At 39.2% G+C, this 27,224-nt stretch overlaps 1 protein-coding gene across 1 annotated transcript in view; it reads left to right on the forward strand.

Annotated features, from left to right (window-relative positions):
• Positions 1 to 4,272: 4,272 nt before the first annotated feature.
• The window catches only part of PPP4R3A (protein phosphatase 4 regulatory subunit 3A), a gene marked incomplete at both ends in the record, with an annotated part of 44,084 nt that continues 21,132 nt past the window's right edge, over positions 4,273 to 27,224 (forward strand). Inside the window, 4 exons of the mRNA XM_082000319.1 lie at positions 4,273 to 4,414; positions 12,810 to 12,865; positions 22,876 to 22,974; positions 25,450 to 26,067. Coding sequence (XP_081856445.1) covers positions 4,273 to 4,414; positions 12,810 to 12,865; positions 22,876 to 22,974; positions 25,450 to 26,067 — 915 coding nt within the window. The remainder of the gene's footprint in view (positions 4,415 to 12,809; positions 12,866 to 22,875; positions 22,975 to 25,449; positions 26,068 to 27,224) is intronic.

Consider the following 27,224-nt stretch of genomic DNA (forward strand, 5'->3'; position numbering starts at 1 on the left):
ACACATGCAAACTCCTTTAGCACTACCAAATTCAAGTTCTTTAGTACCTGTGTACTTTAAAATGTTTCTCTCTAAGAAAAGTTGTTCAATATCCTTAACAGTTACCAGGAAGGCACTTGGTCATCATCAAATGTTACAAATACATCACACATTTTTTCAAGTACAGAACAAAGTTCTTTATTAAACAGTTCAACTTTTTTGTATCAATATCGACACCTTTTAAAAATCTAAGATATATATAAAAATCTAGGCCTATAATAGTGTTAAGATTTAGATGACTGGAGCTGTTTCTAAAACTACCAACCATGCATATTCCTTGACATTCTCATCCATTTTTCTGTGCTTTGTAATTTGTAATGATTGCTAGGTTTGTCTTTTTTCTACTTCTTGTATGTGTTTATTTCAAACTGCTGTGTTTACTTCCCCACTAAACTAGAAAGGTATTTTTCTGAGTCTCCTCTCTTGATCTCAATTCCCTGACTTACATCAATCAATTTCTTCTTTATAGACTCGCTCTACTTTGGTACAGTTTTTCTATGGAATTTTTCTTTTCACTCTGTCATTCATTCTCCACCTTTTTTGGGAACAAGTCCAAACATATGTCTTGGGAACAAGAAGACATAGTCAGTGTCCATGTGTGTATATAGAGGATGGATTGTGACCTTGTTTGCACATACTGAATGTAGCCGTATCTAAATACTCAGGCAAGCACTGACTTTCATCCTAGTAATTACCTTTACCATAATAAAGTCTGAAGTTGTTTGTTTCCCTAATATGATTTTTTTTTTGTCAGAAAATAATGAGTTAGGATTTTTAGGAACTCTACTAATGCGTTAGTGCATAGCTCCAAGTTACATGTGGGATCTGAAGTTCCTCATAATAACAATGTAATTTTCTTTCCGAATATTATGAGCAGTTATTGAAAGAAAAAGTTATCTTGTTCTTTAGTCTTGACTGCTGTGCAAGAGACCCTCACTGGTAAACCCATTTTAGGCTTATTCCTATTACATTGATGCATATGCAGTTACTTTCCTATGAATATGAGAAGTTTAAAACTGTATTCAGTACTCCATTTCCTCATTTGTTATTCAATTCCCAGTGGGACAAAACCTCTGCCAGGGCAATGTCCTTGATTATTTACAGGAACTAAGGGAGCCTACCCTTTTAGCTCAGTTAAGAATGGCCTCTCACGATCCCTGAAGATATTTCCTTCTGGACACAGTCCTTCAAACCTCTGGAAATGGAGAGAAGGAGCTGAGATGTGACCTGACACACTTTTGCCTTCTAACTAACTCATGACTCTGAGAAAAATAAACTGAGTGGTTTTTTCTTTCACATCTGCTTTCCAGCATGGGAAGTTGCCCTCAATGCCCAACCTTTCTTCTAGAATCACTGGGGTGGCACGTTTAAAAATAATACAACCTTTTTAAAAATATAATGAGAATCAGAATAAAACCTGACAAGCAGGCACTATCGTTGGGCTGAGCGTTGTTCAGACTGATAACAAAATAACACAAGGCCAATGAAAAGAACCTGAATCCAAAATTTCCACAAAGCAAACTATGCAAACTGAAATCCGATTCAACATCTCATTTTCAATTCACAAAAACCCCCAGAAGAATCAAAACTGCAGTGAACGGTGTCCTATGCTTAATCTGATGGCCACAAGAGGGTACAATTTGTAAATTATAAATAAGTATAACGGTCCCATGGAGGTTTCCCTAAGTGACATCAATCTTTCTTGAAGTCACAAAAATCCCTCCTCTAGAACTGCCTAAGAGGAATTCTGGCACAGCACCTCCCCAGCCACATCCCCTCGGGGCTGCACAGGTCGCTGAAGGAAGGCGACCAGCACGTTCCTGCGTGCGCGCTGCGTGACGGTTTCCTTTAGCAGCACCCATAATCTGCAGTTCTCAGACAACTGAATCTCTCCAAACCTTTCATTGCACCAGCCAAGAACACCGTGTTAAGAAAGCTGAGCGCACATACCTTCAGCTACGTTATGGACGCCCGAACAATACTCTTGAAGACATTTGGGTTCTTTAACCCATCCTTAGGCATCAGAGCCAGGCCTGAAAGCAAAAAGCCGAATGGCTTCATCTGAACACATCAGGAAACTGGGTATCAATTGTGGAGCCAGACACCATCTTTCTCATGGGGCGAGCGAAATAGAAGATGGAGAAAGGAAAGCAGTACTTGACTGGAGGCTTCCTTGTGACGTGTAATTAATTCTGGGGTGAAAGCTCATAATCTGTGGTTTTGGCTCAAACTAGCCCCTCTGTAACTCACTTTGATAAACAGATGTCAACACTTGTTTGAAAGTATAAAATACAAAGAAATCCATCTGAGTATATAAATTGCAGTGAGCACCCATGGACATAGCATATCTAGGAATGTATTCTGAAACAGACACCCCCATGCAGTGGTGTGCCCGTGGGGTCCCAAACACACTAGTGTTTTTGCATATTTTAGGGAAATCTGTCAAAAACGTTCAGATGTTGGCAGTAGTGGCAAAAGCAGAGGCTCCGCAGCTGCTGTTGGTTACTGCAGCGGTTAGATCCTGCCTCTGCCCGGGGAGAGCCAGCAGCCGCTCAGCCAGAGGCTGTTGAACCTTCGGATCGCTCAGCGATGGGCTACAGGGAAAAAAGACAAACCACACCCCTTCGCGAGAGGACCGGTCCAGTGGTGCTCACAAAGCAAAGATACCCCGAAAGACGGTCCCACGTGCAACCCCGGGAAGTGACGGGCGGCAGCAGCTTCCCGAGGACTCCTCTGCCGTGGGCCCGGGGCCGCGCATTTGCCACCCCTGCGCGTCCCCGTCTTGCCGCCGTGGCCGCGCTACCCGTCACCTCCCGGCACAGCAGCACCCGGCGAGCTCCGAGGGGCCGCCGGCCCGCCCCTCCGTTCCCTGGGCCCGCGGTAACGGCCCGGCTAGGGCCCCACGCGTGTCCCGCCCGCGCAGTCCGAGAGCGATCCCGGCAGGGCGCTGCGTGGGGGCGGTGCTGGGCGCGGTGCAGGGCGCGCTGCTGTGCGGAAGCGCTGCCGGTGCTGCGTGGGGCGGCCAGGAGCGCGTGGGACTCGACAGCGCGTGCCCGCCTGTGGGCGCGGAGCACGCCCCCAGCCCGCTGCCCGCTCGGGGCCGCTGGCCCTTTAAATGCTGGCGCGCGGCCCGTGCTGCCGCTGGCTGGGAGACCCCGCGCTTCCAGTGAGAGGTGAAACCAAGATGGCGGCCGCGCACTGAGTGAGGCGGAGACGGAGCCGGAGCCGGTGGGAGCTGGGCTGGACGGGCCGCGCAGCATCGCGCCGTCGTCGCTCGCCCCCCCGGCAGGGCAGAGCGTATCTCTGCCGGTCGGGCTGCTGAGTGCCTGGAGCGCAGCCACGTTGCAGGGCGCGCCGAGGAGTCGGAACTGAACCGCCGCAGCACCGGGAGGAGGAGGAGGAGGAGGAGGAGGAAGAAGAATATGGCGGCGGAGTCTGGCTGGGAGTGAAGCCGCCGCCTGCGACGGCAGCCCACGGGGGAGAGGGGGCTCTAAGCCCGCCTGCCCGCTTCATCCCGCCCCGGGACAGGCAGTGCTCGCAGGCCCCGGCCAGCCCCGGCGGGAAGGAAGGCTCCTGGAAGCCCCGCGCTGACGGACGGCGAGCGAGGGGCCTCGGGCCTGGGCAGCTGCTGCACAATAGAGCCGAGCTCCAGGCTGAGGCGAGCGGCCCCCCTCCCGCCTGCCTTCCCCCGCCTGCTTCACCCCGGCCTCTCCAGCCTCCCATCGGCTTCCCTCGCCAGGGCCCCGGCCTCCACGGTCGCCTGCTCCTGTCACCCCGGGCCGGCTGCCCGTTGTCGCCCGTGCCATCTGCTGTCCGCCGCTGCTTCCACTCTCGTGGATCCACGTCTCCTCCAGGATCCCTTTTTCGACGACTTTCCTGCCTGCCCTTCACCCTGCAAAGAGCCTCTCTCCCCTCTGCGGCTCTCCCCTGTGTAGGCTTACTCGCTTTTTATGCAGTGCCTGACTGTGCCTGGAGCAGCTCCCCTTTCACATCTTCACCTCTTTTCTTGTTTGCCCCCTTCCTCTGCGCCCCCCAGTCCTCTGTTATCCTCGATAATGAGGATCCCGTTGGAGCACTGAAGAGGAGTAAGAAGAGCTTGCTTGGCGTGCCCGTGTGGGGCTGCTGCCTTCTTTCCCGCTCCCCTCTTTTGAGGGGGGCTTAGCCCCCGGCCAGCCTCCTGCTCCTCCAGCAACTGCAACCCAGAGTGGTGGCTGTGGTGTGGCAGGCGGCAGGATGACTGACACCCGGCGGAGGGTGAAGGTTTACACGCTAAATGAGGACCGCCAGTGGGATGATCGAGGCACAGGGCATGTGTCCTCTTGCTACGTCGAGAGGCTGAAGGGCATGTCCCTGCTAGTCAGGGCAGAGAGTGATGGTAAGTGTGTGTGTGTCTGAAGGTACAATCTTGCTTCACACTGCCCAGAAAAGGAACTAGGCTTGGCTTTGTGTCTGTTGCCGTTATGTTTTGCTGTATAATTCAGATGTGATTCCTAGAAGCAAGTAGGCACTAACCATAGTTCATTTGTGTTAGGCCAAGTGAAAGAAATGGAAGATTGCCATCAAGTGCAAGCATAGTAGGCACTTGGTTCATAGTGAATATACTGTTGCATACAAAATATGTTCAGGTCTTGTTGTAAATCTTCTGTGGTTTGGGTATCTAGTGATCTGTCACTAGATGCCCAGTGTGCTCCAGTTTCAAAACTGATCATTGTGATGTGTCCTTCCTTAGATGTTTTTGGAAGTGATGCCCTCGTGAAAGGAGTTATTAAAAACTTAGATCATGTTTTTTAGTATAAATTTTTAAAAGGTTATTGGATAGCTAACACCCTCTTTTTTTTTTTTTTCTTCCTCCTCCTTTGGTAGCAAGAATTATGCAAGACATTCTAAAAGTTACCAACAGTTATCAAAGTACAGTTATAGTAATAAAGACAATGCAATGGGCAGAACAACATTTTCAGAGATGCTTTTTTTTAATGGAATAATAGTTCTCAGTTCTTTCAGCAGTTCTAGATCTTCCTGTAAAGAAATGTAAAACAATGCATTATCAACTTCCTTCACATTTTCTAACGACATATGACAATAGTGTAAGTTGAGTAGTAGTATCAACCCCTGTAGTTACATGTTTGGGCTAGTCTTGATTATTGGTTGGGTGAGTTCATGATTGCTGTGATCAGAGTGGATTTTAAAATGTATACTTCGCAATAATCTAGCATGTACCGTTTTGCTAGTAAAGTCTGTTAGCACATGACACTACTTCTTTAGATATATAGCTACTGTATCTAGTGACTTGTAGATCTAGTTGTAGCTTGTGACTGTCAACAGACCTTGTAATTTTCTTTATTTGGAACTAGCATGAAAAGCAACTTGAGAATCGTTAATTCTTCCTGTTTGAGAAAGTTCTGACAAACTGTATAATAATCTCTAGAGCAAAGATCATAAAGTGATATGGAGGAATCTAACTTTCATCTGAGCAGGACTTCGATAACTGAGGTTCTGATAAGCATGAATCACAGAGTTTTCTAGTTTTTTGATTATACTTTGAAAAGTTAAATTGATAGTTGGTTTTATTTACTTTACAGTGAAGAAGATACATTTATAGTTTGGACAACTTCATAGTGTAAAAAACATTCAAAACGGAAATAGACCTAGTTTAATGTCAACACAAGGGAGAAGGTAAAAAGAAGGTTATCACTAAACTTTTAGGCTAATCTTTACAGCATATTTTGTTGTAGCTACAGTCCTTGCTGTCTACATGGCTCCTGTGCTCATGTTTAAAAACTGACATGTTTCTCTACCGTAAACAATTTCCTGATTATTTTTCTGTTCTTTTTCAAAAAAGAAAGCAAAAGAACTGCAGTTTATAACCTGCTTGTGAAGAAATAGCCCATTCAAACTAAAATCCCTTATTAACTTTCAGTGGGATATGTATGCTTAAGACTGATTAGAACCTGAATTGGACTGTTGTTGCCAGCTTATTTCTTGTAAATGTACATTTGTAAGAAGCAAAATACAACTTGGTATATATGATCCCAAAACAAAAATAAAGTCATTACTTTGTGTTGCATAGCTAAGATAATGTAATCAAAGCAGAACTGGCTCAAACTTAGTAATTGCACCTAATACACAGAAGTATATTTAACAGGATGCAAACATTAGACTTCTTTCAAACGATGTATATATATGCTTTAAAAGTATGGAATAATATATGGAGCTTAGGTTCTTAATTTAGTAGGTAGTATCAGTCCTGGGTTAATGTGCACTCTATTAATAGGTTAGTTTTTATAACTTGCTTGTGTAAACACCTCATAAAATTTGGTTTGTGTTTTGTTTACTCCCAGTGTCAATTGTGGGCTAGTTTTGAAGGCAAATGCAGTCATTTTTACATGTGAGGAAATGGTTCGGAAAAAGGTAGCGCCAGGCTTGTGTTTTAGGTACTATGCAATTTGTGTGTTCCCTCGCATGCTTTTTTAACTAAATGAAGTAGTTGACTGTGATTTTGTTGTTTGGTTGGGTTTTTTTCCCCAGTTACCAAAAACATACAAGTGCTAGGAACCTGACCTAATATACCATTTGCCTCCATGTTTCCATTGCGTTCTTGTATTGTCTTTCTTTCTCAGCTCCTCCTCTTTCCACAATGAAACTTCTTCCTTCCTCCTTTTCTAAACCAGCTTTTTCCTAGCGTTTGAGCTGAGATTCATCCTGTGCACACTGGCATCTTCCTACTGACTTACTCCAGGAAGCTGACTGAAAACCTCGGGATCTGCCTGAAATTGAGGGCTCCGTTTCCTGAATGGGGGATGTTAGCAGCAGTTCCTGCTGTGTATGGGAAATTCCCACTGCTGTTAAAGAGCCAGTTCGGCTGTGCACAGAGCAGCAGCAGAGTTACCAGAGGTTCATTTGGCTGACCATGTGGGCTAGCACATAGTTCAGTCTTTTGATTGTGCAGCTGTGGCTTGGTGTAGGGCCATGGCCGCTTTACAAGCGGTTGAGATTTTATGGCAGGGTCAGGGTGTTCAGATAAGGGAGCTGCAATCAGTATGCCAGGTCCAAGGTAAGCTATCACCTGGAATGAGAGCAATAGGAACTGAATAAGAGTGCATTTTATCTATAAGAGTGGAGGGGTTTTTTTTTTCGGTTGGTGGTTTTTTAACACCATCTTAAAAGAAAAGAATTTAGAGCAGATGAGTGATTTGTGTTGCAGTCTGAGATGTGTAATGCTCCCAGGCACTAAACTTTAAGAGTCATTGCAGGCAATTTGGAGTAATCTGTTATAGTACAGAAATACCATAAACTGCTTTCAGATATATTTGCTTTGAAACAGGGAATTGTATTTTTTTATACATAAACAACTGTTAACTTTTTTAACTTAGAAACCTGAAAAGTTTCTCTGTGTGATTCCTAGTTGCAGTGTGTTCTACTTGAATTGCAGTACAGAAATAGCAAGATCTTTTCTTAAAAATGATCACGTTCCATATGAATTTCTGTGTGTAACCAGAAGCCTGTGGTCTCTTACCTGTTTTTCACATGGTATTTTAGGCTGCTCTGGCCTACCTCATTCTTAAAATGTTTAGGTGCTTCTAGATTTGTCACTGTATAGTTGCAGATCGCTTTTTTTGTTCTGGGCCCAGATGATTGAAGTGAGTTCTAAAATTAACTTTTCTGTTCAACTAACTTGGGTTAATTTGAAGGCTTAAACTTTTAATTAAAGCTTACTAGTCCTGTAACTAAACTTTTCCACATGCCAAAGTCAGTTCCCCCATTGAAGGCCATATTACCCAGCTTTCTTTTAGGAACTATCTAATCACTTTTATTCAAAAGTTGTAGTTTGCCACTTCTGAATTCCATGTGTTAATGACTTTTGCCACAGGTTAGGGATCCACATCCTCGCTGCTGTGTTACACTATGTATCATTAACCCCGTAATACCAGCAGAAGGCTTAGCCAAAATTTGGCTTAAGTTTGCTTTACCTTGCTCAAACTCAAGGGATGAATTTTATTTATTTACTTACACAAAATTTTGTGGTTATGTACTTAGCTTAGGTTAAAATGAAAAACATATGGGGTGTGGGGGAATTTTTTTTTTGTTTCCTTTCTTCTGGTTCTCCCATCTCCTTAATATTTGTGTTTGACCCTTGAGAAGGGGTCAAAAAAAGTTTCTGTGGATTGGTTTCTGTGATTCAGTAGCAGCAGAACTGATTGCAGAACTTCAACTTCTGTGTGCATCTTGGAAAAAACAGCTCTTGAATTTAAATTTTCATTTAAACATAAACATTTATACTGGTGGGGAGGGATGAGCGACACTGTACCTCTTTGCCTTTTGATCCACATAAGTTTAATGGGAGAGGAGCAGTATTCCATATCAGCAGATCTCTTCCATATGCATGTATATCAACAAGTCTGCAGATTTGGATTGGGATATTTGATGTCCTCTAAATATCTTTGAAAATAGCATTGTATGTGTGTATATAATCTCTTTCAAGCAAGGCTTTCCCTATACATGCATTCCTTTCACAGCACAGAACCATGTTATACTAACAAAAAACCCCAGATGTGCTATGGTGCATTACAGTGGCAAATAACAGAATTCTGCAAATCCATGTTTTCTTCTTTATAGGTGGTTTCAGATGTTACTTTCTGGAACCAATGTTTTGCAGTTACCTTTACAAATTAATTCAAGGCTGTAATTTAGAAAATAACTGGATCTGCATAATTTTGGGGGCTTTATTAAAACCATAGCTTGTATTAAGGTGAGTTTTTAGGTCTTACCTAACTTTCAATAGAGTCATTGGGTCAGTGAGAATGAAATTTTGTTCGTGTAGTCTTATAAACTAGACTGGATAGTCTTAACATATCCTAGGATAGTACCAAGAGAAAAACAACTACATGGAAAGTAATTGCTTCTGACAAATGCAAGAGTAAGCATCTTGAACTGTATTTAGGAATCAATACTGATACTGACTTTGAATGGAGAAGAACTTTATTTGTGGTATGTTAAACTTCTGTAACCTTTGTCTAAAGAATATATTTGTGTTACAGACATCTGTTACTGTTGCCTGGTTCCCAGAAGCGAGTAACAGAGACCTAGGACTGCCTCATACCAGGAAGGGGCCTGATCCTGTAAAACTTCCTGTATGAAAATAAACTCACTGAACTAACTAGTAGGATAGTCACTGATTTTTGAGTTGTTGAACCCTTTGAGGGGATCAAATTGCACAAATGGAGCATCACATTCTCCAGAAGGGTGGATTTGGGGCAGTTAGAGGTTACAGAGCATGGTTTACGCTTCGGTATGTTTCTATCTCCAAATTCGTATTTTTCTGGTTATCGTCTGGAATGGTGAGGAGTAAGTTGAGTCATGTGGTAATGGGAAGCAAGTCAAGCCTTATAAGGCTTGATTTGCCTTTCCTGCAGGCATTAGGTTTAGTAGAGAAAAAGAAATGCTCTTTTGTGGTAAGTCTAGTAACTAAAGAGGTCATTCTCGACTGTCTGCTTCTAGCCTGGAAGTTGAAATGTTTGCATGCAGTTATCTTCAAGATTATTATTTTTTTAATAGTATTTTGTCAGACATGGTGTTCAAGTTATCTATGATATTCTGCTAATTTCAGGATTTTAGTGTCTGCAGATCTGTGTTCAGCAGTTAAAATATAATGTTGAATTTTCAATCGCTTTTAATTCTTACAAGATTATAATTCATACTTGCTATTAAATATTTCTAGACAGTAAAGACTTTCTAGAAGTTAGTCAATCAAGTTAATAGCACAAAGTAATATTCTAAAACTTCATGTAATTGAAGCCGAGGCTTTGAAACTGAAAGTAAGATTGATGTGAAACACTATGTATAACATGATAGTAACGGAAAAGGGAATGCTGGTTTTAGATGTTCATTACGCAAACCCAAAATTCAAAGCTTGAGACTATGGCCTAAGTACCACAGTGTATTGGATTCATCAGTGAGCTTATCTTAGATATTTGCTTCTCTGTCCTGCAGTATAGTTTGTGATATTTTTTTTTCTTATGTTGTCACACGTAAGCAAATAAACGGCTTTGTTAACAGAGCTAATGGAGATTAGAAAACCAGAAAAATTCTTAAGAAAGGGTAGTACATGTAGTTGTGAGGGGAGAGCTTTTTTGTTGTCTTGTTTTCTCGTGAGGGCTATTTGGTTCAGTTTTGTTGTTGGATTGTATCTTAGCTGTTACTGCAAGATCAATTGAGATGGGGCAGTACCTTCTCAAGCCAATTTCGTTAGTGAAGCCTGCTTCTTGTAGAGTAACAGACTTAGAAATTAGGGAGAAGCAGCCATCACAGGTAAGTTACTTTGTTAATTTTAAAAAAAGATGAATTAATTGTATCTGATTATCACATACACAGTAAACTAGTGAATGTCAAAATCCTTGATAAAGCTTCTGAATTCATGAAGTAATAACCTTTCTTGTCAGACAGCAAACTTTTGTGATATTTATGTAATTCTTTCATGATACACCACTCTTTAAGCAAGTGAAGTTCTATGATCTGATTCTTCAGTCTCTCTTCCCTCGCCTCCCCCAACCTAACATTTTCATCAGTGACATAGACAGTGGAATCGAGTGCACCCTCACTCAGCAAGTTTGCAGATGACACGTCTGAGGGACAGGATGCCATCCGGAGGGACGTGGACAGGCTCAAGGAATGGGCCCATGTGAACCTCGTGAGGTTCAACAAGGCCAAGTGCAGGGTTCTGCACCTGGATCAGGGCAACCCCCAGTATCGGTACAGGCTGGGGGATAAAGGGATTGAGAGCAGCCCTGCTGAGAAGGACTTGGGGGTACTGGTGGATGAAAAGCTGGGCATGAGACGGCAATGTGTGCTTGCAGCCCAGAAGGCCAACAGTATGCTGGTCTGCATCCAAAGCAGCGTGGCCAGTAGGTCGAGGGAGATGATTCTGCCCCTCTGCTCTGGTGAGACACCACTTGCAGTACTGTGTCCAGCTCTGGAGCCCTCAGCACAGGAAAGTCATGGACCTACTGGAGCAGGTCCAGAGGAGGCCACAAAAATGATCAGAGGGATGGAACACCTCTCCTATGAGGACAGGCTGAGAGAGTTGGGGTTGTTCAGCCTGGAGAAGAGAAGGCTCCGGAAGACCTTATTGCATCCTTCCAGTACTTAAAGGGATCTTCTAAGAAAGATAGGAACAGACTTTTTAGCGGGGCCTGTAGCGATAGGACAAGGGGCGATGGTTGTAAACTAAAAGAGGGCAGATTTAGGCTGGATATAAGGAAGAAATTTTTCGGAATGAGAGTGGTGAAACACTGGCAGAGGTTGCCCCAAGAGCTGGTAGATGCCCCATCCCTGGCAACATTCCAGGTCAGGTTGGACGGGGCTCTAAGCAACCTGATCTAGTTGAAGATGTCCCTGCTCATTGTAGGGAGGTTGGACTAGATGACCTTTAAGGTACCTTCCAACCCAAACTATTCTATGATTAGTTAGTAGCAATTCTTCAGAAAAGGAGTGAGGGTTTTTTTTGTAAATGTAGCCTATGAGATTGAGGGTGGTGATACTTAGTAAACAAACATTGGTTTGGGATATTTTTTGCCGTGGATTTTATAATTGGTATACTCTTCAGACAGCAAAAACTAGCTAGTCATTGTTGATTCTACTGTGAGATTTGGAAGTACAGTTTTCAGTTCCAAGTATGTTTTTCAAATCCACGTAATTTGTTTTCTTGTCCTGTCTTCAAGTTCTCAGGCTTCCATGTTTGGCCTGGTTGAAGCATTTTAATTTTCTTTAGTGTAGATTTTGTGAGGATATTTGGCAGATATTCTAGTAATGTAAATATAAGATGGCCTTACAATTATAGCTATGAAACTGAGAAGTTGAGACTTTTCTTAAAGTTTGGACTTTTCTTAAAAAATAGATTTAAGCAGGTAAGTGAATGGAGAAGTGCCTCTTTAAAGGGATGCTTGCAGCCTTGTATTTTAATTACAAGACTCACTGTGCAAGTTAATTTATCGGTACTTCATGTATGTTGAGTGGAGCTCTGCAGATAAGTAAATTTAAGTCATGGCTGTAAAGAGTCCCTCATGCACTGGCATTTGTGCAGCAGGGTGGATGAGGGAAGTGATTGGAGCCAAAATAAAAGCACTTTTAAGGGTTATTTTCACCTAGATCAACCCTCCAAACCGTTTAAATATGACATGTATTCACACTAATGCTTATGCAAAAGGAAGGGCAAGAAAACAGAGACATGAGAATGGAATTGCTGTTCTGTGTCTTAAATCAGTATAAGCTGCTGTGAAACCATTGCTCCTCTGGTTATCATATATGAAGTTTTTTGGTACTGGCAGTCACAATGGTTGCCACTGTAAGCATTAGTTTCTAGCTGTGTTTTCCAGCAAACTAATATAAGTGTTTTAGCTAAACTTCAAGAACAAATACTACATGGTTAGCAAATTTTGTACAAAAGAACCATAGGTGATCTAAAGAATGCAGTTGTGATGCGTTTTGTGTGCTGATTTTTACAGTAGTCTCTAAAATTTTCTGTGGAAAAGCCATTACTTACAATAAGAAAGAGATTAAAAATCCAGTCCTCAAAATGCTCTTGAACATTCTGTACTATGTGAACAGTATCTTTGAGGGAAAAATTAAATATAAAGCTGTAGGATACGGGTTTAACAGGCTTGTTGTTGGGAGGAAAGGTGTTAATACCTACAGTCATAGGAAAGAGTCATCAGAAAATTCACGTTGAGGTTGAAATTTTAGTACACATGTAAATAAGTGGAACTTTTTTTTTCTAGGCTCTCTTCTTTTGGAGTCCAAAATTAACCCGAACACTGCGTACCAGAAGCAACAGGTAAACATACTCCCCCCCACCCCCCCCACCCCCCCCCCGCCTCGTGTTTAAAGGCAGGTCCTTTAACTTCAGTAATACAGTAATTTTTTGCCTCTATTGCAGATGATATTGTATGTTCTTGTACCAAAAAATAGGAGGCAAAGTAGTTCTCAACATTTTTGTACACTTCATGAATCATTTGTGTTATTTCTCTCTGGTTTTTTTGTGATGTTATATAGATAATTTGCACTCTGCTTTACACCAAAAGATGTGTTGGGAGTGATGGGCAAAGCATAGGTGTGAAAATCACAAAATAGCTGAGGTTCCTGAGGATTATCATCTGGCTTTTTTCTTCTTTATGTTTCAGATACTACAACTTTCAATGTATTTTATTTAAGAGAAGACTAGAAGGTTTTAAAGCTATTTACATGTTTACCTTTGTTTGGCTTTTACTTGGAAGATGGATATGGGTTACTACTGCTTCAAAGCATTCTGTATACATAAAAGCAGCTTCTCACCTCCAGTTTGCACCTTGCTTCAATTATTTAAGCCATAGATTGTGAGCCCCAAAAGAATGCTACTGAGATGGATGAGAAGTGAACTGTAGGTCTTGCACTTTGTTTGCCGTTCTTATCTCACGGATGCTGAGAATTAGAGGTTTCTAAACCCTTAAAGGTTTAGAAATGCTGAACCAGATTGTATTTTGTTGCCTGTCTGGTCAGCTCAGACTTGCTAAAATCCTGTCAGGTACAGGTGATGTGTTGAAACACTCTTGGGTCTTCAGCTTTAATAGTTTTTTATAAGTGTAGACATACTGTAATTTTGCTCACAGGCAGTCCCAGTGGTTGTGTGGCTGCAGCTGTTTGTAGGCTTGTGTGTTAAGTAGGCTTGTGTGTTAAACTGAATGGGGAGAACCAGTCTCGGTAAAAAATATCTTTCCTTGGAAAATGTAACCTGTGTTTCCTCCTTGATATAATTAATCACGCACCATATAAACTGTCTGTACTGAACAACTGGTAAGGCCAATGTGGGATGCAGAATCAACTGCAGGGAGTAAGAAAGGACAAGACCAGCAAAAATGCTGAGCAAAGTAACTCTTACTTACAATCCTGACTAGCTTGAGGTCATGGTTCTATGATAGAGTAGCTTGAGCTTTAGGACTGCTAAAATGACATTGAATATTTCACAGCTCTATTGCATAAAGTGCTCATCTAGTATAAACTTGCTTTACTGGTTCAAAACTGTTCAATGAGCATTGAGGGGTGAGCTTTGTATCAATAGGCTTTATACCAGATCAAACATGAAGTATACTAAAGTAGGCATAAAATTGTAAGATCAGTGCAAACCATGACACATGCTTGTCGGTACAACAGCATTTCGTTTTTGTGCTCATTGCTACTCTGGGTCAGACGTATTGTAATCTAGCACTGCACAAATCCGATACTGGTGATTATTTCTCTAACCATGTTTTCACAAAAATATTAAACATGAATCTGTCGTGTTAGAACAGCACTGTACATTTTCTGTGCTGGAGAAGGAAAAATGCTGTTCTTAAAGCTTTCAAATGCTGCATAGACAGAAATTTATATTTGCAGGTGGATTGTTCATTATTTAAGTGAAGCAGTCTCTAATAGAGATTGAATGTAGGGCTCCACTCTGAGCCTTAGAAATAACCAAATCTTTCTTGGTGTGTGTATTAATCCTACTTTGTAGCACATACTTGTTCAGGTGAAGCCTACTTATCCTTGCCCTTAGTAATAGGCAAGTTCAGAGTTTAAACCTGATTCTATATAAGCCAAGTGTGGAGCTTAGCAGCTGAAAGGGAACAATTGCTTCTTTCTAGCTCTGCTCATAGAACCTGAACTGCCTAAACTCACTAAACCACAAGAAAATCAACTTGGTACTCCAAATGCCTCTTCAAAACTGGTAACTCTCTACATCAGCAGAAGTTTGAAGCCACCTCACACAAGATCCATTTGTGGAACTGTGGGATGGAAGAGTGAGCAAGATCTTTCCTTTTTGGCTGCAGAACGCCACTTAAGTCACCTCAGCTACTAGTGAAATTGCAGCCTGAGGTGGAAGACTTGCTTTCGAGTTTGCCTGCAGTTGTCACTTGTGCTCATAAAATTTCAAGAAAAATCTCGCAGAAATGTAAGACTTAACACTGGAAAATTACTTTCAAGTTCTATCGTCTTACCAGCCTTTTATCTCAAATTTTTGTTTTGAGGGTGAACCTCCATTCCATTTTAAAGGGGTAAATAGCAGTACGTCTGTTTTTACTGTGACATACTTAGCATGTGGCTTGTGAGCACTTCACATATTTAATGGGGTAAGTGGATGAGTTCTGACTTTTATATAGGCTGACATGAGGCTTGTAAGAAGAAACAAACTTTATTGGACCAACTAATAGGTGGTTGGAAGGAAGGATAGATGTGTGATAGATAAGCTCTTAGTGGAGCTTGCTATGCCAGTTGCTTTGGGTTCTTAAATGAGCCCATAGATACCTTTGTGATAAACAGTGGAGTTCTTCCACTGGTGAAAGAACCTTGGACCTATGCTGCACTGTAAGTGCCAGTGTGAAACAGATTGCATAATTTGTGATATCAACAATTCATGAGACAATCTCGGGGTATTAATATGTATATTTTAAAGATAACTGTCACAGCTTAGATCATTATTTGTTAAAATAATATTGTGAAGACAATTGAGTACAAGTTTGCCTTGCTGCCTTTTTTCTTTTGGCATGTAAAACATCCATGGGGACTACCAAAAAAGGGGGGGGGGAAGGGGGGGAGGGAATCAATCAAACAAAAACCAACAAAAAAAACCCACCCAAAACCAAACCACCAACGAAAGCCATACCCTGTGAACCTGAGATCTGAGTAAAATTTTTGTCAGATTTTCTGCTTTACATTTCTTGGGGTTTAGGATTGAAAGCAATGACTGTCCTTTGCCCTTTATTGTGGATTAGTCAGATCTCTGTGTGCACGTAAATGTTGATCTAATTGGTGGTAGATACAACTGTCTGCTTTTCCGTTTGGAGAGGAGGAATACTTGGCAGATCTTGAGACCTGCTCAGGGACTCATTTTTCATACATCAACACAGTCCTGAGATACTTCAGCTTGCGCGATCTAGTCCCCAGCCTTCCCAGGCTTACCTGCCATCTAGAGGTTTGAAATAATTTCTTGAAGCATGAAATAGATAGGCAGTCTTTTAACTACCCCTTCACTAGTCAGATAAATTAGATTAGTCTTTCTGTCACAATGAAGAGTCATTTTTCTTCTGTGCATTCAGAAAGAAAGATAGGTCTATGTATCTGATTCTGTAATGGAATTGCTGCCAGTGGAAGTTTTTTGGATGCTCTGAACCATATACTTCCTGGCAAACTCATCCTTACTTACACTAGAACTAGAAGGAAGGAATCCATCTGAGGAAAATAAACTAGAAAGAAAACAACTTGAGAAACTAGTGTCCTGTGGCTCAGGAAAAAGGACTAATACTTCTCATGTTAAGGTACTATTTGTAGGCAGCAGATTTCTTCTGAAAAAGCAAAATGTGCATCAGTACAGCCACTCACCCTCTGGACTTGTATTCCTGTTTAGGGCTGTATGTTAAGTTTTAATGGTATTCTTATTTTAAAATGTTACAGTAATGGTCCTATAACTTTGGTATGGAATATACTGGATTTAATTATAGGTAAGTAGCACACAGCTTAAAAGAAAATTTTGTTTAGTAAGTGGAATTTAATTATGCTATGGGTTGCTGGACCACACATAGAATACTTAAGTTTCCTCTTCTGTTGTTGATTGCTTTCTTAATATACCAGTAAAGGTAGAAGACATTTTAATTGTGATGTCCTGGTGAAGTCAGTTTACACACTTCAATCAATGCCCTGTTTTTTATGCTGGTTCTTTTTAAAAGGCATTAAAATGACACAATTTCAAAATGTGCTGCAGAGGTGCTGTTCTTAAACAAGTGATCCTTATTCAGAAAATGAGTAATTGCACTAGTATTTTAGGACAACACACGTCTTCCTATGCAACCTTAAAGGATAAATAAACTATATATATGTAACATTTATCTAGGGAGAAAGCTGATAAGGGTGTGGACTGGAATATATACTTTTCAATATACTTTGGCAATGCTTTAGCAATAGAACAATAAAGACATAGCCTCAACTTTACTTTAGATATACCCATGTACATGCTGTAACTGAGTGATGAAGTATGTATTGCATCCCTTTTTGTGCCTAAAACAAGGAAGAGTTGAATTGCTTACAGCTACAAAGTCTTGCCTCTGCACTAGAAACTTTGGTGTCTCGTGTCCTCTGCTTTTGCAGTCCCTTTTTTAGTTCCTCACAAGAATATAAAGCTTAAATTCATCCAGAGTACTGTCTACAAGCTATGTAGCTTGAAGGTGGCAATCCTTCAATGATTGAGAGCAGACTTATTAATAACAAAACTAAATTTTGAAGAGGTCCAGAAAGGCACTGGCAGAATGCTCAGAGAAGATGAACTTCCTACCCTCGCTGTCAAGACAAGTGAGCCAACAGTGAAACTGTTTCAATAAAATTTGTGCCTATGGTAGCTAAGGTAGTAAGGAAAAACATGTGGTTTTGTGGGCTGAGGGGAGAAACAACGGGAGTGACCGCTGTTGGTTTTCGGGGGGGGATTGGTTCATCCGTTTTAAATTACAACATGTTCCTTTATCTTTGTGCGTGTTTTCCTGTGAAATGTAAATTTTCTGATGTTTCTGGGTATGGTCACTAGGCCAGTGAGTTGAGGTTCTGTTATAGAACTAATAAACTGATTTTATTCTATGTGATTCATGGGGATGCAGCTGTGAAATAGCTAACTGAAAATTCACATATGATTGTTGAGCTTCATAGAAGCTAATACAATACATTTTGCCAAAAGACTGAGTGTGCCTTTGATATGTTATTCCAGTTTTTGGGATAACTTGTTAGCGTGTCCATATATCCAGGTTCTAGGTGAGCAAATGCCCAAAACCAAATGCAGGATTGAAACTTTATATTACATTACTGGGGTAGGGTTTTTTAACTTGAAGATTCTGCCACAACCTACCACGATAACTATATATACTGAACTTAAAAAAAACTGGGTAGTGCCAGTAATTTATTTCATAAGCACAAAGCTGCTTATGAAACTGTACTTTTTGACTGCAAATAATTAGCTACCAAGATGCTGAAAGGTGGCTTAGCATGTCCAGGGAAGTGTCTGTAAATGTAAACAATGTAAGGGCTTAGATAGGGAAGGCTAGCAACCAGTCAGTCTAAGAGGGGCAGGAACAATCTTCTGTTGAACTTCCAGTGGGGGCCAGGAAGGTGTCATAGGCCTAAATCGTTTGAGAGCTAGTAGGAAGAGATTAATTTGCTTTTTAAGATAGAAAGCAAGAATTTATGAAAGACCTATCTAATTTGAGGGATCACTACTTCTTGAGAGTAGCTTAAATCTTATAGGGATGTCAAGAGAATATTTTGGAGCTAGAGAAAAGACTAGTATTCTCCCTGGAAGTGAACACCAGTGAGAGGGCAATGTCAAACAATAGAAGTTTTCTGAATTTTATCACATTAGGAAAGAAAACTTAAAACCAATTTTACAGCAGAATCAAATCCTGACTACTAGTTGCTCTGAAATCCTTCATTGTGAAATCCCATGGCTTGCTTTTGGAGAATGTATGAATGCTCTGTAACACATCTGCTAATCAGCTTGCTAATAGTTAAATAAAACTGATGTAATGTCTAATAAAAGCGTGACTTCCGTTTATGGCAAGAACTTGAGAATGGCAGTGTGCATTCAACAACCTTTCTATTAAGGAAAGTAAGCCTTTTGAAAATGATTTTTAAAAGTGAGGAGAAATCATATGGTAGATACTAAGCCCTCTCCGTCTAAGTACAATTGCTACTGCTTGCTGGCTTAAACTATTGCAGTAGTATTTTTGAAGATTAGCTTCTTAAGAATGAAAAGCTGGAGCACACAGTAGTGCTTCCTTGAAAATCCTTACCTAACCAGAACTTGCTCCAGCTGGGCTTGATGCAGCCAACACTTGAGACGAGCAGCAAAGAAATGCCCAATTGTATTCTGAAGTTTTGCCTCAGGCTGTATCTTTATAAGGATAAGATTGCAAAAAGTTAGCCATTGGTACAAATGATAAATACCTCTTGAAGAGAATGTTAAATGCACAGGTCTTCTAGAAGGAGGCCATGCTCAGAATTTTTGCTTAAAATTAAGAATTCCTCATTGTATCTGAGCAGTCATAATGAACAATAATATGAAAGAAGACAAATTTATATAAATGGTGTTGGGGAGACAGCAAACTTTGTATGGGCTAAGGTAGTGATGACTCATCCAGCTGTCACCGTTGTCAAAATATTTCTTTGCAAAGCAGCAAATTATTTTCAAATTCAAAATAAGATTGTGAACTCTGTATAAGTAGTTTCCTGATTGTCATCTTATTTTAAAAAGCTTTTGCCAAGAACTCTAACGCATCTTGAAAAATGTGAGGAGCTAGAATGCTAGGATTCTTGCAGAGCACTCAGTAGAAAAGCCTTCAATGATAAAATATTTATCCATGTTTATGACTCAGTTCACACAATGTAGCTATAATTTAATACTGCAGTTTCACAATTTAATTGTGTTAAACAACAAACTAGGTAAGACCAAGTTTTACATGTTTGTTTTGGTCATCCCATCCAGCTCTTTGTCTGGAGGCTAATGTTAATGTAATGCAAAAAAAGGTTATGTTTTTGATCAAACTGAGCCAGAACTGCTTTTATGAATCGTATAAGATTGAAGATTTTATGTTCATAGAGAGGTAATGTGCAAGACTTGGCTCCTTACCTCTCTAACCAATAGCTACTGTTACTAAGCGTATTTATTCACACTCCTGCTTTCCCTTGGAAGGGAGGAGGCAGTCTTGAGAAATTTCAGTTCATTTTGGAGTTGCAAGATGTAATGTTTGGCATTTGGAAGCAACAGATAGTCCTATTCTATAGCTGAGAGATCCAGAGTAGTTAGTGGATTCAAATTACACTGAGGAGTTTTCAGATCAGACACACAGAAAGACTCCCTTAAATAAAACAAGCAGAAATTAGATTTTTATTCATTTTTTTTATCTTTATCTAGAATTTCCTTCAGTCACTTCTTCCTACATGTGTAAGTCTTGTACTGCTCTTTTTGATGATTATAAGCTTTTGTAGGATTAAGAAAATGAAATTACATTAATAAGTGCCTGCATTTAACAGTGAATTTAAACTTTGACTGAACTGTATGTTATGCAACAGTGTGAAGTGCTTTTCTCGCTTTGTTTCATGTTCTCTTTTTAAAAACCCTTTCAGACAAGAAAGGATGTACAAACAATGCTCTTACAAGATCCAGAGAGTAGCAATCGATAGCTTTATGTTGAGGCATTAATATTAATCTATAATATGAAATTCTTGTGTGATAAGAAAACAGATAACTAATCAGTTGAAATTGTTAATGTTGGCAAATGGAGAATACTTTTTGAATATTAATAAACCAAACTTGAAGATTATTGTTCTGCTGCTCAAATAACTTCTTTCAGCAGTTTTTTGTTTTGCTTTCCAAAGAAGAAACAATTAAAAAAAAAATTGGAATGTGTAGAAGTAAAAAAATACTGTCTGAACTTCCATGTATGATAGTAGATGACCTTGTTTAATGAGAACAATTGCTATACTATGGCTAAATACACTTCTGTACATCTGTGACTATAGTTTTCAAAAGCAGCTTTACCTTTGTGTCTTCCCTTTCATTTTTCCTGTGCCTGCCTTCTTCCCTCCATCCCTCTTATCTCCAGAGGAAAAAGACAGAGACGCATATCTTTGTCCAATGCTGAATTTTATTCAGAGACTTAGAGCTTTTATTTATTCAACTTACTGCAGTTAATGTAAATAACACTGTCCTTACTTGTTTTCTTTTAGTGATTTCCCTATCCATTAGTCATATTCTTTATAGAGAAGAAAATATAATTTGATCTTTGTTTGGAAATGGCTTGCTTGGAAATCTAACCACTTTCACTTAAGTGGAAATTAATTAGATAGGAATATTGCAAATTCTGCTAGGATCTACTTAAGATTTAGTGTTAGGGTGATGGTTTTTTTCAGTTAAATAAGTGCAACTCAGTGGGAAGCTAATGAGACAGGGGCCTTGAAAATTACTGCAGCATAAATACTAATTGCAGAGATTAATGTATTAGGTTTTGAACTCAATACATACAAGGAATACTACAGTAAGGTACATACTGTTTTTAAAAGATGGTAAAAAAAGCACAAATTTTTTTTTTTAACCTTCCCTTTCTAAATTTTTGTAAACTGCTATTTTTCTTACTCTACAGGAGTCAGCAGTACTAGGTGCTGTCAATCTGTTATTACCAGAGTATTTGCACCGTGACCTGTCTTGTAGAGAATAAACTATTAATTGTGACTTTCTTCTTCCTTTTGTATTTTGGAGGTGGTCTTCCTAAATCCCTTTCTTCTGTGTACCACCTCTTCTTCAACCCTTTGGAAAAGGAAAAGGTAAACTATTTGCCATTTGCAAGGTAAAGCCATTAGTGCCTCTGAAGCAGTATAGCTGCTCTGGTAATGGCAAATTGATTATATTATATTGCTTGACTGAATCCTAATGGAGCTAGCTGATTGTGCTGTTTAGATTATAGTTTAGTTTAAGGAGTTTTCTAGTAAGTGCATATTGAAATCTGAATGTAAGATTTCTCTTTATCCTCTATGTTCATTTTAATATTTGAAATAAAGCCTAATTAATAAACTGTCTTAAGCTACATGAATGTCTGGCAACTTACAGTGCTTTCACAAATATTTGAAATTAATTCCTGTGGGAATAATCAATACGAGCAAGATATATACTAATGAAGCAAAAATACTCTTTATTTTATGGTTCTTATTGAAATAAAAGTACAAAAATTCTCATGTTTCTTGTCCTAGTGAGTAAACGCATGTTTTAGCACTGAACTGAAATAATGCAGTTTCATGGGGCTATATATATTTAATGTGGCTATATTTCAGCTAGCTGTTATAGGAGGACAAAAGACATTTTAAATAAAAATTCATTCAATATGTAAATAATGCAGATTGTATGTTCCTCTCTTTCATGTTTAATTCTCACAGTTATTTAGTAGCATTTAGTTATGTCTGTAAACTACTGTGTCAAATACCTTATCAGTGTGGGATATTGCTGTTTGCAGCATCAGCTTCCACTTCCATATATTGTTTTTCCATGCAATACGAGGGCTCTGATAAACTCTTAAACTATTCTAGTAATTAGATGAGACCTTAAGTGTCTGGGTAGTAAACATAGCTAAGCATGGTTTCAACTAACTTCTAGAAATCTAGGGCAAAACTTCCTTTCAGAGTTGTAGTTTGGAATGAGTAAAAAAGGTGTGTGTGGTTCAGTGTAGCAGGTGTGCATACTCTTAGGCAGCTAACTGTGTGCATATTTAAGTTTCTGTTCTTGTTTAAAGTTTGTAGGCATGTTGGAGCTGCTTTTTAAGCAACTGTTCTGTGCATTAGCACAGTACCTTCTGGTGCCTATAAAAAATGAAAAAAATTATTGTAACTTGATCCTACAAAAGATGTGCAGTTTTATGTGGTCCAGTTGAAACAGTTTTGTAAAAAAACCCACAAAACCCTGTTGCTTTTGTTACCATATTTTATCAGGTGATGCATTGAGGTAGAAGTACATATTCTAGATCAACCTTTTTGAGATTTACAATATTATGGTCACATGAATTAAGAACTAAAACTTTCAGTATCTTTCTGGAACTTTCTTGTTCTGGTTTATGCAGAAATATTTTTAATTCTAAGAATCTCAGAATGTATAAAAATCTTACGAAGTATGATGATTATGTTTGTTGTAATGCTGTCCTATCATAATTAGGTGTCAAGCTGTTTTTATTTTAAAATTCTGTTCTTGAAACACTATTCAGGTTTGTAAAATCTGAAATACATTGCCTGAAAATACTCTTCCTCTCTTTAAAGGATACCTTGATTGTGTGGTCTGAAGCTGAAAATTATGATTTGGCACTTAGCTTTCAAGAAAAAGCAGGATGTGATGAAATATGGGAAAAAATATGTCAGGTAAGTTTGATGAATGTAAGGTTGAGACACCTAAATCATCTTAGTATTTGTATTCAGTATTTTTAGGCTGTTCTAAGAGCTAAATCTGATAGATAGCCACGTCTCCCAAATTTTGCATGTTTGAGTTTGAAAATTTTCTCCTTCCTCCGGAAATTTGATATGAACTTAAACTGGGGGGTTGGTGTCAACAGTTTCAGGTCTTTTTGCTTAGCATAACTTTTTAGTTCTGTTATCGCACAAGGAAGTTTAGTTCAAAACGGGTGCTTAAAAACTTTCGTAACAATTAATTTCATAATTAAGTTTTCCAGGTTGGCAAGAAAGGAAAAGGATACCTGTCCAAAGTTTTATTGTAGGGAGAAGAATGCATGTGAGCTCTTAGTGAATTTCATTATGTGTTTCTCATGGAGTTAAACATAAGTTATTCACATTTCTCTTTCTACCTTTCTCATTCTTCTCTTTCTCTTATCTTGTTTTTCTCTTTCAGGTGAGGGGAACACTGAGTTTCCCAACAGAACTTTTTTAATTTTTCATTTCATTTCAAATTTACACATTTTTTTCTGTGTAAATGTGACAGTATGCTTCTCTGGACTGTCAGGATATGAAAGACTGATCTGGTAATTGCAGTAGGAGGTAGCTCTATCCCTGTGTTATCCCCTCAAAGCTATAGTTCTTACAGTTTAAAGAAATCAAACAATTTATATGTAGCATGTACATATTTTAATAGGTGCTAATTAACTTATGTTTTACCACTATGACCGAATGACTACATAGTTACTGAATCGGTATAGATTTTGGATAGCATTTGGTCAGGTATTAACTGTTGACCAATACCCAAAAGCATGTAGCCGATATATTCACTGATGTTAGTTCAATTTGTCAGTTACTATTTGGATTTTTTCTTCCATTCCGAGAATTACAACTTTTCTTAATTTCTGTGCTATATTGGGTGGGATTTCCCTAAATTTTTCTAATTCTCTCTTTGTGCTGTCCGTCTCTCTGTGCTTTCTCTTTCTGTTCTTAACAGACTTCGGCTCTCTCCGCTCTTTTCTGGAGTTTGTTCTCACGGATTTCAGAAATAAAGCAAAAGAAATCGGGTTTCATAATTGCATGTGTGTAGATCATTCCTTTTTTTAGGAATGAGACTTTTCAACAGTTTACCACTTATGTAAATAAGTACAGAAACATTTCCAGGAACCTTAGGAGTGAAAGGACCAAAAGTTGGGGACAGAAACAAAATGGGGGAAAGGGGAAATTGTGTTCTTGGGAAACACCCAGATAAGAAGCCCAGCTTCCTCAGCCTCATATAAAGATCTAATATTTTTGTAAGAAACCAGTGTCTTTACTTCCTGTTTAGAGGCCATGCTATTGTATTTGTGTCTAGCGTACTTTCAAGATCTTAAGCTTCCTCAGTCACTAAAGCTTCTTCTTTGAAAACTTAGATACCACTTATATTGGAAGTTGTTGCTGATATATAAGCAGAACAGTATGTGGATTTTAACAGTATTCCTGATTTTAATCTATGTATAGGCTTGCTGTTATCCATGAAGAATTATTTCTCCCAGATTTTTTTTTTGCTGATTTTTCAGGATTAAAGAGAACAGTACCTTCTGTTGTTCTGCACAGTAGTGTCTTTCTGGATTTGATACATCAGATTCCAAGCAGATACTACAATTAAAATGTAATTAAAGCTGAAACACGCTGGTGCCCAAGCATCTGTCCCTTTTTTTTCCCCGCTAGTGTGTACTTTCCGCAGTTTCCTCGTTGTATCTCTAAAGAGATCTTTGCAGGTCCTGTACCTTGTTATTTTGACAGCTACAGACTTCCACTACTTTCTTGTTAATGTTAGTTTGGGGTTTTCTTAAGAGGGTAATGGGTGCCTCTGTTGAGTATTTAGAAAGTACATGGTAACAGATTATGACTGGCAGCTCTCCAGAACTGAAAACAACCATTAAATTAACAAGACTGGCCTCTCTACTCTGTTTGAGGTAGCAGAAGCTTTGAAAAGTGTCAAGAGCAGTTAAATAGCCTATACATAAATGTTTAAAGCTGTCACTGCACTGATGTAATACTGGTTTGCATTTGAAAAATCTGTCTGCAGAGAATAAAGCTGGAAATAAGTAGCTTAGCTCGGTAGTCTCTTAAAAAGTTGTTGTCCATACCAGTAATTATGAATTTCCTTTTTTATTTGAACTACTTTTTTCTTTATTCTTCCTCCTTTTTATAGAAAACAAATAGAATTAGGTATCTAATGTAGAAATAATTTTGTAGAGCCTTCTGTTGGAAGAAGTCTTTTCATTATCTCCTATTTTCCAAACCAGTCGTACTCAACATCTGACTTACATTTGCACTTCTGTTTTGGCCATACAAAAGTGTCTGGACAAAGAAAAAGTGTGTGACATTTGAAATGGTATTTTTTTAAAAAGCATTCAAGTAGCAGTAAACATTAAACACTATTTTGAACATCTTATTTTGTAGGTTCAAGGCAAAGACCCTTCTGTCGATATTACTCAGGACCTTGTTGATGAATCTGAGGAAGAACGTTTTGATGATATGTCATCACCAGGTCTAGAATTGCCATCCTGTGAATTAAGTCGACTAGAAGAAATTGCAGAACTTGTGGCATCTTCACTGCCTTCACCATTACGTCGTGAAAAACTCGCACTAGCACTGGAAAATGAGGGCTATATTAAGAAGCTCTTAGAAATTTTTCATGTGTGCGAAGACTTGGAAAACATTGAAGGACTACACCACTTATATGAAATTATCAAGGGAATTTTCCTTTTGAACAGAACTGCACTTTTTGAAGTCATGTTTTCTGAGGAATGTATAATGGATGTAATTGGATGCCTAGAGTATGATCCATCTTTATCACAGTCTCGGAAACACAGGGAATTTCTGACTAAAACGGCAAAATTTAAAGAGGTGATTCCTATATCTGATCCAGAGCTGAAGCAAAAAATACATCAGACATACAGAGTACAGTATATTCAAGATATGGTCCTACCCACTCCCTCAGTTTTTGAGGAGAATATGCTATCAACACTTCATTCTTTCATCTTTTTTAATAAAGTGGAAATAGTTGGTATGTTACAGGTAAGTCAGAATTTCACAATCTCTACTTGTTCTTGGGCAGAGAAAGTTGGATAATTTTTCTTGGAAAGCTTGAGGTGCTTCGGTGGAACCTTCACTTTTGTGATTCTGAAAGTCATTTTGAATATGACATAAAAGGCATGGATTTGAGTACTGAGCTGTTAAATATACATTCTTAAATTTCAGATTTTTGGACTAGATTCTCTAACTGATTTAAATGGAGCAAACATATATAGAATCCTGAATGAGGATTGTTTGGAATGAATAGTACTGTTTGCGTTTTGAAGGGTTGATTTTGTTAGGGTTTTTTTTTCCCCTGTATTTTGAGACCTTTAGGCACTACAGCTAAGGATAATTTTTGTCATGTTACCGTGAGAAAACAAAAAATCAAATTACTTCACTTAAATTTCACAAATATAAACTCATACCAGGATATAACTGTTTCTAATTTTGAAGTAAATTAAATTAGTTGTTTGCAAAGTACATGTTCAGAACATAACATTGCCTTAGGTGCTTGAATGTTCTTGTGGTTTGTCTTACAAGTCTCTAAATAATATTTCTTGGAATTACCAGTTTTTCATGACATACGTCTTACTGCAAACGTAAAGAGATTATATGATGCTTTAGATATCTTGCCTACATGTCTTAAGTATTCGGCATTGACCCATGAACTTTCTGAATTGTGTACAAATAGGTGGCACATCTCTGTAATGGGAGCTTCATAAAGCTTTCAGCTAACTCCAAGTGTTAGAGCATTTGTGTTTTGGTTTGTAGAAGTTAGTTATCTTAATTCTCCTAATGTTTAATAAATGGTCACTGTCTTTATAGGGGCTATGTGACCCCGAGAAATGGACAAAGTGCTAGATGCTACTGATAAGTTAATAATTTTTATCTTCAGTTGAATCTCAGAATGTACCCTTTCATTTAATTTCATGGAAAATGCAGCAAAGTAGAGTGAAAATTCCTTTTGCAAGCTCATATGACAATTCATTGTCAAAACTAGGGCTCCCGACTTTTCGTCCGCCACACTCAGTTGATCAGAATGTTGAGATTATTTAATCCATTGTATTGAATCTTTAATCTATCATGTCCACACATGGAATATTTGATAGGCAGCCAGATGTGTGAGACATCACCCGGGCCTGGCAGCTGAGCCATGT

This window comes from Phaethon aethereus, assembly GCF_964289735.1.
Source record: "Phaethon aethereus genome assembly, chromosome: 5".
Lineage (NCBI taxonomy): Eukaryota > Metazoa > Chordata > Aves > Phaethontiformes > Phaethontidae > Phaethon > Phaethon aethereus.